The sequence below is a fragment of the Limulus polyphemus genome, unplaced genomic scaffold (genome assembly GCF_000517525.1).
Source record: "Limulus polyphemus unplaced genomic scaffold, Limulus_polyphemus-2.1.2 Scaffold517, whole genome shotgun sequence".
NCBI lineage: Eukaryota > Metazoa > Arthropoda > Merostomata > Xiphosura > Limulidae > Limulus > Limulus polyphemus.
The window spans coordinates 177,944-191,813 of NW_013666127.1; the positions used below are offsets into that span (position 1 = coordinate 177,944).

At 29.4% G+C, this 13,870-nt stretch overlaps 1 protein-coding gene across 1 annotated transcript in view; it reads left to right on the top strand.

Moving 5' to 3' along the window:
* The window catches only part of LOC106458798 (rabenosyn-5-like), a 60,652-nt gene that overhangs the window by 28,417 nt on the left and 18,365 nt on the right, over window positions 1–13,870 (top strand). The window contains exon 7 of the mRNA XM_013918346.2: window positions 304–374. Coding sequence (XP_013773800.1) covers window positions 304–374 — 71 coding nt within the window. The remainder of the gene's footprint in view (window positions 1–303; window positions 375–13,870) is intronic.

Consider the following 13,870-nt stretch of genomic DNA (forward strand, 5'->3'; position numbering starts at 1 on the left):
GAGGGCTTTTTCTGCATAATAAAATTATTATTCTGTAGTACATTTCATAAGAAAATCTCATGAGATTAGGTGGGAGTTGCCTAAAGGCCATGCAAATCTCTAAGACAGATACTTGGGGAAGATAGCTTAATTGTGTGTGAGGAGGTGAGTATCGATTGGAAATACATTTTCAGGTAAGGACAATGAAAACTTTTGGCAATTTGAAGCATCTTTAGCTGTAATTGTTTTGTTACTAAGTGAAGATAAAGATTGGAATTCCTTGTTAGTTTGAACAGTTGTAAGGCAGTTTATGCCCTTTTGCAGAGAATGCGAGAACACATGGCAGAAGTCGTGGGACTGTTACCTTTATACTTTAAAATGGCTGATGCATTAAGGTAAGTGATTTTGGTAGACAGACAGTTTCTTATTTGATGACTGATTGTAACTGATAAATGTTTAGAATTTTTTGCAGTGCAGTTCATCTTAGTTTGATGCAATGTTTCTCATAGTTTTCTCCAACTCTGTTTTCACCAACCTTTAGATCTCTGATTATATCTAAAATTACTATTTTGTTTGAATGGTTAGCATAATCCTTTAATGCATGCCCTAAATCATCTATAATGTTTTTTTTTCTTTTTTAATAATATACTGTCTATGGTGGATAAAACTAGCACTTCCTACACTGATCAGCTAAGTTAGACTGTACCTGTTTTCAACTACTATTTTGTGGTACACAACATTATTTTAACTCATTTCTGCTCATCTTTCCCATCTAGTCAGTCTGTCATGTGTTTTTGACAGATTGAAATACAGTGAACTTGGTCCTGAGCAAGATTTAAAAATCAATGCAGGTATGACTATTGAGTTTCAGATCTGTTTATCAGAAGCTCAACCAGTGTTTCACTTCATGATTTAATGTTCTAGAGTATGTAAAGTTCTGAAATAATTGTACAGACATATTTCAGTACATAACTTAAGCAGTAAGCTATACGCTGAAATTAATGTCAACTTTGATTAAAGCAAGCTACCTATGTAGAACAGGATTGAAAGTTAATTCAGTAATGAATAGCTAATGTAATACACTATTCTTACATTTATACTTATAATGATTATAATGCATTGTTTAACCAGTTTAGTAACCTTGGTGTTGGTGATATTTTCAACTATAATCCAATAATATCTCGTGTAGCTCAGTGATGTTAGGAAATTTAAGTTAGTTCTAAATCGATATGCTAATCTAACAAGCAAAACAATCCTCATAATAAAAATATATAATATAAACACAAATTCACAAAAGAAATGTATATATATATAACATTAAGGAAATAATATAGCATAACTTACAGAACACATAAACAACACTAGTGTTTGCTTCATGCATTATTTCAACTTTGATATTCCTTAAGGAACTTGACATCAATATATCCATAACTTACACAAACCTCCCTAACAATGTCCTGTCACCAATGAAAGTCCATTAAACAGCTCTTACTCTGACAGTGTAATTTTAGATACCTTAACACCTGAGATAAATTACAAGTCATCTTACTATTTAACTGAAGAGTCAGTTAGCAAAAAACTAATGTTTATGAAGATGCAAAATAATAAATAAGTTAAATGAATAACAGTGAACAGATTTGTTTAATAAAAGGTAAAAATGTTGATATTTTAATTGGAATGCTGTATAATCTGTGAAATAAAAAGAAAAATAATATACTAAACATAACATGAGGTGTGGCTAATCTGACTTTTAACTAATGAACAAGCAAGCTCATTTACACTGAGACTGTTTTAATAATTAGTCTTAGTTAGGACCTTAATAATATACATGTAGTACTTTTCCACACCATCTGAAGCATGCTTCAATACGCTGAATCTCTTCTCTTCAGTGTCCTTCAGTTTGCATGCTTTTTCAAAACGTGTCTTCAGCCATTTCATGATGAATCTGATGTAGTCTTGTTTACAAAAAGAAGTAAATTGGTAAACTATTTTATAGCTTCATTTGTGTTATTCTACTCTAGATTAAAATGCATCTTAATTGTATGTGCAGGTAAATTTTATGAAGAAGAATATATAATTGTTTTTGAACATACAAAGCATGTTTACAAATATAAAATAAAACTGTAGATACTGAATATTTGTCAGATTCGTACATTAGTGATTTTATGAAGTTTTGGTTGTTAGTACTGTAATACATATTATGGATTGATGAAAGTAAACTTTCCAGTAATCATTGTTTTAAATGAAAAAGCTGATAAGTGAAAAGAAACTCCAGGATCTTTGGCTAGAGCACTGTTTGTTAGCCACAAGTCTTAGGTTCAAGCCACAGGCCTGGAGTTTCTTTTCACTTCTCTGCTTTTTTTACTTATAATAATTTTATTAGAATTGTCCTGCATAATTTTATCAACTAGTTCAAACTGGTAATTTTGTTTTAGTACCCCAGAGAGTACCATCTGGCAATACTGCCTTTTTACTCCAAATTCTACAACTAAAGCACAGTGAGGTAGTGTTTTATTGGGTTGGGCTGTTAAAATGAAATTATAAATGTAAATAAAAAACTAAACTCATCTTTAAAGGTTAAATTTTAATAATTGAAAATTTTAGTATGAAAATCTAATTAATACTATTGATATCCATTTGTGAATCATGTAAAACTTTAAATTAGAAGATTTAGAATTTAATGGTTTATTTGAACCTTAAAGATTTAGAAGATTTTTATCACCTTGTATAACTTTATATTATGTGGTTATTAAAGTTTTTATGTTAAATTTATTGTTATTTGAAATTTGCAAAGAATGACTCCATTGCTAATACTACTATAGTTATTGTGGTAAATCTACATTATTTGTGTTCAGGAAGGAAATCAAACTATATCTAAAAACAAGTTACATATTAGTTTTCTAAATGCATGTGAATAACTTAATGTATTATCCAAGTGTTTGAAATTATAAGTTCCCATAACTCAAGTCTGCCAATTTAGACAATATCATAAATTTCAAAAACAATTAATAAAGACAGAATAATGTTTTTTTTAATCTTTAATCGTCAATGTTCAGAGTCTTTTGATCTACTGAAGCAACAGTTCATGAATTTATCTTTTCAGTGTTTTCTAACTTTTATAAACAAAATAATTTTCTGGTACAGAGTAGGAAAAACAATTGATTAATGTGAAGAATTTAAGAAGATATCTTGTTAAAGATGCATTCACAGAATGATCGGATACTGTAATTTTTAATTATTCAAGTTACTTGTTAAGTGACATTTAAAAGGAAGTTCTAGCTCATGGTTTGGAATTTAGTATACCTAATAGTTTTAAATTATCTTTTAAATCTTGAGCAATCCTATCTCATCAGAATTTTGGAATCTTTAAGTAATTCTAGAACTCAAGTAAGCGGAACTGCTTTGATTTATTTTGATGACGGATTTAGAATATCAGCTTCTAAGTGCAAGTAAAAATTAAACATTAACTTTGAAAAATCTCAGCAAAAATAATAATGTTATAACCAAATCTGAGAAAGGAAACAACTTATTGTTTTCAAAATAGTGGACTATTTAAGTAAATAATGTTTTGATATCTTAATAAAAATAATATTGTTATAACCCAATTTGATAAAGGAAACTGTTTTGTTGTTTTCTATAAAGTGGAGCTTATAAATGCAAGTAAAAATTACACATTGGCACTGAAAAATTTCAGCAAAAATAATAATGTTATAACTAAGTCTGATAAAGGAAATAGTTTTTATTGTATTCAACATAGTGGACTGTTTGATAAAGTAGATAATATTCTGCATAACTCAATACTAGAGAAGCAAAATTGCAGAGATATTTATTAACTCAGACACAATATTCAGAAATTAGACCATCACAAGTTCATCCAAGATTTTTTTATGGGCTCCCTAAAGTAGACAAGGAAGAATGTTCATAAAAACCTATAGGAATAAATGTTGGAAGAACTTGCAATTGTGAGTTATGAGGTTATTGAGTTAATTTTATGATGGATTATACTAAAAATGAAAATACTTTAAAGGATCCTTTGAATTTTCTAATGAAATTCAAGATTGTGCTAGTTTGGAAGAAACAATACAATTAAATAGTAAATTAATTCGATTTAAGTGTGTTGGATTAACTTGTAATAACTTAAATGAATTAAATGTCTCGCTATCACTGTTTTTGAACTTAATGAATTTTAACATCAAAGAATCAAATGGTTTGCTAAATGACAATCTTTATAGTAATTTGACAAACAATGATCTATAAGCCTAAGGAAAATTATTTTATATAGAGAACATACTTCATGTTTCAACAGAACATTGGTCTTTCTGCTTCAGGTATGATACACAGCTAAGTGTAGAGCTTATATACAAAATCACCATGTACAAAGATAAACTGAACTTAACTACTTAAAGAATGTAGCATTTTATAGAGGTTTCAATCCTAACATCATAAATATGTCTTTTATTAAACTTCAAGGCTATAAAAAAATCTTTATTGTAATTCCAGTCTTTTCCTTAATCAATAACGAAAACATAAATTTGTTTCTTTTCATTTTATTTCCAAAATTACTCTTAAAATTACTAGTTTATTTAATAACTCGTGTAACAACTATATTTAACCCTTGCACCATGTGCAGGCCAAAGTTCACATGTCATGACTTTTTAGAGAGTTACATTCAAATATAATTGAACTACTTTATTATCATTGTATTCAAATAAACTTGGCATACATAGCTAAGCAAATTTTAATATTATATATGTTACAAGTTCTTAATTTTATAAGTAAATATTTTTGAAAAATCCTCAATTTCCCCTAGTATGAGAATTGTGACATTTGCTATCTAGAATTATTCCTGTTCTCTAATTTATTTGCCACCACTCTAAGAAGTATGGAATTTAACATAAATTACTCATTATAACATAATGGGTATAGCATAACTTTTTATAGCATTCAATCTTATTATTCATGTAACCATAAACTAGAAAATCACACCTACCTGTCACATCCTTTCTTCCACAAATTGCCAGTAGTTCTCTCTGGCATTTTATACCATATTATTAGAGTGCCAGAGTTTTGATCTATAAAATGGTGTATCTTATTGTTTTCTGTGCAGAGAATTGTCTATTTCACCTCCACTTTAAAGTTTTTTCTCACAGTATTTGGATCAACAGGCTCAGTTGAGTTTTTAAAGGCTCTTATCATATACAGAAAATAAGAGAAAATTGTTTTTGTAGCTTTTGAACTAATATAAAGTAAAACTATATTTTTTATTCTGCGAAATTTAAATTCTTAGGAAGGGGAGTTTATTACTTCATTTTATATATGCTAAAATATTTTTACAAATATTAGTATCTAGTTTATTCTGTTATAATTGTTTCCACCACTTAGCTCCTTTTTCCTCTAACCCTTGGATTATTTAATTCTATGTTGGATTGTTCCTCATGTATGAGCACTTAATAATATGATCATTAGTTGTTTTTTCCTGGTTATAATGGGAAACATCTTTGATCATTTGGTAACCAGTTTTTCACCTCTTGTGAACATTTTCACATAATAGTCTCATCCATATAATTCTGTTGATATTGTTACTTTTATCACTGGCCAAGTAATTCTGTCTTCCAATTGACTTCTTAATATCTTTATAAAAGTTACAGTATGTTGAATTATCAATTCTAATCCACATTACTTGGATTTTTTGTTAAATTATTTTCTGAAGCATCTGTTGTAATGCTCTCATTATTTCCTCCAATGGGTTTTTTTTTTTTCATGAGTTGAATCACTTCACCACTTCCACCTGGCTTAGTCATTTGATAAAGCAAGTGAGCCATATAGGTTGTTTGATATGGTTCATTAAGTTCATCATTTCTTTCAAGCAAGTCTTTGGATATTTATCTTTCATCATTTTCAAAATTGTAATATTTGACACTTTTTCTGACTGCTTCATAATCTATACTTGTCTCTCCCGCTTCCATTCTCCACAAGTAATCAGGTGTATTTCTATCTAAACTTAAAATCCTCTTCATATATTTTCAAGCTCTTTGTTAACATTTCAGCCCAAAACTTCCACTCTGTACAATAAAACATTCTGAATCAAACTTAAAAAAATATAATGTCTTCTTATTCTTATATTAACCCTATTGCCCCCAGCACCATTTTTAAATTTCTTTTATGTGTATGGAACTAAGTTACTTTCAAAGTTTAATTAAACAACTTTACTATCCATGTATCAGGGTTCACACAGGTGCTTGAAATGCTGGAAAGTTCTTCAATTTTGTTTATTTTTTTCAAGGCCTTGAAAGTACTGGAATTTTGTGGATTTTCAATAAAGATTTTTGAAAGTGCTTGATTGTTCTTTTGAGCTGCAATCAGCCTCACCAAAGTGCATAGATGAGCAACAATTCCTTTCCAAACATGTAGAATTACCAGTTAACCCTAAACAGAATGCTTTTTATTATTCACTAGATGTGGTGCAAGCTAATCATATAGGATATCCCGTGCCTACATTATACCAATATGCAATGTTATGCACACCATATAGATCTACGTATGTACATCCTATTGAATATTTATTTATGTATAGAGGCCTTGCCTGTGATGGGGGGGGGGCTCCTTGAATGCAGCAAGTGTTGAATTGTTAAAAAAGAAAGAATAAAATTAATATAATAATAATAGCTAACTATTCCTTATCTGCTAACACCTAACATTATTTTGATTTAATTATAGTAAATATATTTATAAAAGAAAAAGTTTGACTTTAAGGCAAATTATAATATAAATTTTTTCATAATGTTTAGTGTAATATTGAAACTTGGTTGTTATGTAGTTTATAGTGAACCCATTAGTTTGTGAGTCTACATGTGTTTGATGAAAAGGGTGCAACAGTATGTAATATCTGCATGTGTGGATTCACTTAATAGATCTCAAGCTGAAAAAATGAAAAGGAGCATGCTTTTGGATTCTTGGCTGGATATGAGTAGATGAATTCTTGTACATTATAAACTAATTTATTTATAATACCGTGCCTGGTAAATGTAAATTCAATGATGGATGGCTCCTAAATGATTTCTACAAAAACTGGCTGCTTCGTGATTCCAGGGACAAACATAAGGCATGATGCAAATTGTATCAAAAAAGCTTTGACATTTGCTGCTATGGGTGAAGCTGCTCTGAAAAGTCACATTAAGTCAAAAAAGCATTCTATAGAGATTTCAGGGCAGTCAAATGAAGGTTTGGTTAGTTTTGTTGAAGGAAGTGCAACTAAAACTTCTGTAATTCAAATTCAGAGTTTGTCTGCAAAAATCCACAGATAGGTTTGTTATATGTTGTTCATAAAATTGGAAAGTCATGGCTGCAAGTGTAAAAGTTTTAAAATCAGTCTTGTTTATTTTTGAGATCAGTACCAATTAACCTGATCTGAATGGCATCATTTTAAAATGTATTTCTATGCATGTTAGTGAGTTACATTCAACATTTAATTAAACCAATTTACTATCCATGTATGTCAATGAAATTAACATTATAATGTATGTTATAATTTTAATTTTATCTGAGTTTTAATTCCTTTGTTTAAAAAGAAGCATTTAAAGAAATACTTAAGGTGTCCACAGGACCCTAAACTGACCTCAAACTAGGTCAGAGGCCTACTTCTACTCAGCACTATATTCAGCAACAGAGAATTTTGCAAATTTCACTGGTCTAGATCTAACAGTTTTTTGTTTTAGATAGATCTGATCATTCTTATGTACTGTTGTTAAACCTGGTAGATCAATAGTTTATTTTCATTTTATTTTGAATAGATCTATTTGTTGTAATATTTTTTTTTCAGTGGTGTTGACTAGTCTTTTTATATGTGACCAGTCACTAATGATATATACTATAAAAAAAACTTTGTTTTTGTATAATAATAGTTTATATATTATTTCAAGTAAATCAACCTGTATCGTGCATCTGTGCTTAGGCCTAATACATGTCTTGTGTCTTGAAAATCGAACCCAATAGGCTTTTTATTAATATAGTCCATGTTGACGTGATTATGATGCTACAGACTGATAAAACATGCAGATGTCACTCTAGGTAGCAATCAACCCTTAATCTATTCAGAAAGGGCATTAATGAGAAACAAGCCAGACTGGATTGGTTCAAAGAAGAAATTGAAAAATGTACTAAGAACATAACAAATTCGATTATTGATTTTCACATGCATAGAATATTTATGTCATTGAAAATTATTCTAAACTTATGTGAAAATTGAAAAAAAACATGACTCAGACTGGGATATTAATCTTCGTATGCATAGAACAGTCATTTATGTCAGTGAAAAGTATTCTGAAGTTATGATTCAAACTAATATATAGTGCAGATTTATTCTGTATCATTTGATCTTTCATACATATGTATATTAAATTTTCTTGAATCATCAAAATTATAACAGTATTTTTTCTGTTTTTATTCCTTTCCCAAGTTAAATTCCAGATACTACTACTGTGTACTTAGTTGTCATTATAGAGCACAATTATTATAATATTGTTAAAAATTATGGCCTTCATAATAGTGTGGGTTCCGCTTTAGTGGTAACATGAATGGCCCTTGAAAACTGAAAAAAATTCTCTAAAACAGCTCTTGAATTTTTTCTTGTCGATCTTCTATGAACCCTGATGTATGTCAACGAAATTAACATTTTGTCTGTTATAACTTGAATTTTTATGTAATCTAAGTTTTGTTCCTTTGTTTAAAAAGCGTGTTTAAAAAATTAGTTTCCTTGTCACATGATCCATGTGACAAATTTTTCTCTTATACCAACCTAACAATAAAAAAGGAGATTGCATAGAAATAACAGAAATTATTAAAGCAATAAGGTAATTTTTCATTAGACCATGACAGGTGGTGGCTCTAGTAACATCAGCAGAATTTGACTGAGTTTATTTTCCTAGCTTTTGTTTATGCATTTATCTAGCTCTGACTATTTTGTTAAGTCATTAACCTGTTGTAACTTTCACTACTGTCATGTAACAAACTGTATATTGTAACAGGTATATTGTGTGAAATTGAAAAATGAACTAACTTGATTACCAAATGGTTTTTGTGGCCATGTGGACTAGTCACTTCAATTAAGTCACTTTTTCTTTGTTTTTGTGGAAAATGATGGTTTGAAGAATGGAAAGTTTATAGTATTTTAAACCATTTTACCACTTTTAAGGATTCCTTTAAAGGTCATGGTGAGGCTAGCAGGTGGATCAATTGATAAACTGGGATTTCTTAAGGCTTTGTTTTGTTGGATACAACATTTTGATACACTTTATTCTTCTTGAAGATGAACCATGAAAGCATTGTCCAATATAAATATCTAAGGATGCTGATCATGTTCATCAGTTTCTGGAGTATGTACATATTAAGCATAATAGAATTTGATTTGCTGGAGAAGAACATCAGAAAGATCATAAACTTCCTTTTTCAGGTACATTAATTCATACTTGTGGTGGAAACTTTCAGTATACAATTTACCATAAAAACACATCAAATGATTTGTATTTCAATTATATAGTGTTATTCAAGGGAAACTTAATTAAGATTTTAATTCATGTCCACATAAACTTTTAAGCACTTATAATAAAATTTCATAAATCCACCAATGTCTGATTCTTCCAAGCATTCAACATCTGTAGTCTTACCTTTATTTGTAAACATGCTTTATATGTCAAAAACAGCTGCATGTCATTCTTCCAAGACATGCACCTGCACATATAATTAAGATTTGTTACAAAACAACTGCATGTCCTTTTTCATATACACTTACCTGCACACAAAATTGAGATGTATTTCAAACTAAAATGTTACCTTCAGAATTATTTTAGATATAAACATACGGTATTACCTTTGAATACATCAAATATGATTCAGCAACTTTCTTGTCCTTGTTGAAATGAGGCTATATCAGATCCACCACAAGATGTCTGAAGACATCTAAAAGAATGTGCAAATTTAAGAACACCAAACAAATCAAATATATTAGTTCATCTTGTCGTAAGTGAGTTATGATTTCAAGTGATTTTAAGATAGTAACTAACATGAATGATGAATAGATTCTCTGTATGAAAGAAAGCATGCGTATTCATAAGCAGAAGCCACAACTTATCCATGTAAGTTTCTTGTTAAACTGCTAACTTATAGTTTCTGTTTTTCTTTATGTCATTAGCTTGAAATCAACCCAAATTATTGAATATCCTCATTAAAAGCTCTAAAATTTTTGGTTTATATATGTTTAGGGCTAAGTTATTTTTCTAGGTTATAGTTCAACAGTTTTTATACATTTTGCATATTCAGATAAATACATAGGCATATTATTTACAATAATTTTTTTCTTATTAACATTTGTCATAATGTTCAATTTGCTAAATTTGTTTTGTAAAGTTTGTAATGGAATAAAACAAACAGCTGCTACAAAGAGAGTCAAATGAAAAAATTAATTTATTAAACTTTTAAAACCACAGAAATCCTTAATAAAACTTTCAAACAGTTGGAACATAAAATTGATCACATATCAAAAACACAGTTAATGAATGTGTACCTGGCTAGGACTTGATGCTAACATTAATGAGCAAATACAACATAATTATCAGTGTTATTAATTATTTCAATAAATAATAGAATCGGGAAAAAGAACTAGAAAAAGAAAAAACCTAATTCCAAAAATAACAAACAACTACAAGATCAATAACAATATTGATTAACAATCAGCAGTAATACTTTTTAGCTACATCTCATAAACCAACTTGTTGAAGCTCATGGCAGAGCTTTTATTTAGTTGTTAGACTATGATATTGCATCTCATGTGACTAGCTATTACCATAAATTTATATAACCTTTAACACCATTAATAATACCTGTACGTTACCACTAGGGGAAGCTGGTGTGAGTTTCATAATACATACATACTTAATCAAAATCAATATGATCAGCTAGAAGGTGAGTTAGTGCTTTAATGCAACTAAAAAGTCATAGCTAAAGTAAATGATAGAAGGAATAATAAATGAATGGTAAATAAAACCGTGACAAAATAAAATTAGAGTTCACTGTCTCAAAAGTTGGAATAACAATAATACAAACTGTTTACGGTTAGAGGATACTCATCAAAGCTAAGTCCACGATTTTTAGATATAGATCTCATTTGAATTCATTTTCCATGTTAACAAATCTAAAACTTTTAAAAAGATTATAAACCAGCTGTTATATATTTAAATTGCTATTACAATGTGATTGAAGTTTTTATTTTGATTTAAAAATAAACATTTTGTTCATTTCCAATACCATTGTAATAAATTTAATTTATTTGTAACAAAAGTATCAATAAAAACATTTCTGAAAATATCTTTTACTCTAAATTGCATGCCAGTAATAAAATATTGTTATTTATATCAGTTTAAAATTTGAAAAGGAAAAGTTTAGATTTCTGTGAATATCTGCATTTTAATTTTGTTTTGTTTAGTGTTTTAGCATAAGATAGTTAAAATTTAAAATATACAGGTTTAAATGCTAATAAAAATAGTTTTCAAGTTTTATTGTTTTAGCATGCATTAGTTCAAATGGTTAAGGTTACCAGAGAGACAATGTATTTTAGGCTATTTCTGTTCTAGAATTCTGAAAAATAAGCTGAAAATAAACATAGAAAAGAGGATATTATCTCCTTTTATTTTCAGATTTTGACTGCTCTCCAGCTGCATTTTTGTTAAAACTGAATTATGTTATTAAATAGTATGTCATATAAGTAATCAAGTGTAATAATTGTAATGTGTGGTAACAACATTTTAATGAACCAGTACATTAAATGCAGAGGGATGATTACCTTATATTAGAATTATTTTTAATGTGCAAATCAGCAAACCATGTACATTTTGACATTGTTTGGTGTTTTTTATGTAGTATGATGCCACTGAAAGTTAAATGCTTTTAAGAAGTGTATGTAACAGCCCATTTTCTAAACAAAATATTCATATACTCGGATCTTCAAGATTTCTTCAGATCAGGGAGTTAAAATTTCCAAGATGAGAATATCCCTTGTATTTAATGACATTGGAAAACGAAATATGGACCAACTTGGGGCACTAGGACCATTCAAAAAGTGACCTATAACAATTTACGCTTCAGCCAAGATAAGCATAGTTTGGCATATTGTAACAAGTAACAATCCACAGATATAAAGATCAGTGGCAGAAACTGTTCTCATTTCCCAGGTAACAGTACTCAACATAATCAAAAAGGATCTCCATCTGGAAAGGCAACAAAAGTCACATATATTCAGGTGGCTTCCATGAAATAAGGAAATAAAGACCAACTGTAGAAAACAGTATGAATTGTAAGTAGCTAGAGGAAAAAGGTAGTAAGTGGTGATGCTCAGTGAAACATATGTGTACATTGATAATTATAACTAGTCTCATGCCATTTTCTTTTGGTCAATAGATGAAGGAAATGACTAAAAGTGGTATACATCATGTCACTGAACTATTTTGAAGGGACTCATGATCATCATTGGGTACTGTGCTCAGTGCTGTTTAGGGATTAGGTCAAGTTGAACTCTGTGTATTATCAGACCAATGTTCTGAATCCTTTGTTTCACACAAAAATACTGTCTTTATATTGAAATGGATCCAAATAGTATGGATATGCCAAGATAAGGCTTCCAGTCTTAACCCTTCTTAACCATTGCATATTTTAAGTAGCTGGAGAATGAAATTAATATTCATGATATTACCTATGGAGACATACTGATCAAGTTGCTGGATGCAGCACTTGTGGGTTTCTGTTGAAAGATTATCATCCTCTTACACTAAATGAATTATGGAAAGCAGGTAAGGAGGAGTAGTTTGCTTTGGAAATGACAGTCTTGCAACAAAGCTTTATACATTGGAAACTATGCTGCAGGGTTATTGTCAAGATAGATAGTCATTGGAATAAAGCACAACCAAAAATGGTGACATGGACTGTCATGACTTGTGGAGGCTCCATAATCATTTTGATCTAAAAGTTTAATGTAAGTTGTGGTAAAGATGTTTTAATTAATCAGTATATTAAATAAGAAACCAACTATAATAATTTCTATGAACAGTGGGGAAGATGTTTTAATGATTCAGTACATTAAATAATAAGTCAACTATAATACTTTTAATGCAAGTATTGTAAAGATATTTTATTTAATCAACACATTAACCCCTTAACTGGCAAGCCTAGAAAATATTTGTGAAGATGCAGTTTTACATTTCTGGTGTCCCTGAAAATCAGATTTGGTGTAAATTGAGTTCCATGACTTAAGTATGCATAAAAGCACATTTTGGTAACATGCAAAAATCTAAATCTTGAAATTTGCTTAAAAAATCTACTTTTAAGAGGACAACTAGTGTCCAAAAAACTCTTTGTTAAGGGGTTAGATAAGAAGTCAACTGTAACAATTTTAATGTGAAGTAAGTGAGGTGAGAATGCTTTTTTCCTATATAAGAAATTAGTAATTTTATTTTTAACCATTTATGGAAGTAACCATGTTTTAATTGCTATACAATAATTTTAAGTACCAGATATAAATATTTAAAAATACATTATTTTAGAATGTAGCAATGGTTCCTGCTCAGCCTTCAGTTTTCACATGTTTTCTGTTCACTGGATTGTATATTATATTAATTTCAGAAGCATTAGGTTTTAATTAAGTTGATGTAAGTTACAATAAGATTCATGCTATGTTAAAGTCAGATTAATGTATGAATCTGAAGAACTTTGTTTCTACTTTTTTTTTTTACATCACTTCACAAAACTTAGACAGTTGTGTGGCTTAAGTAAGAGGCCTGTGAGAAAAGTATCCGACCTTTGGCCGGGGAATAAAAACTGGCATACCTGGAGCGTTGGAAACCTAATC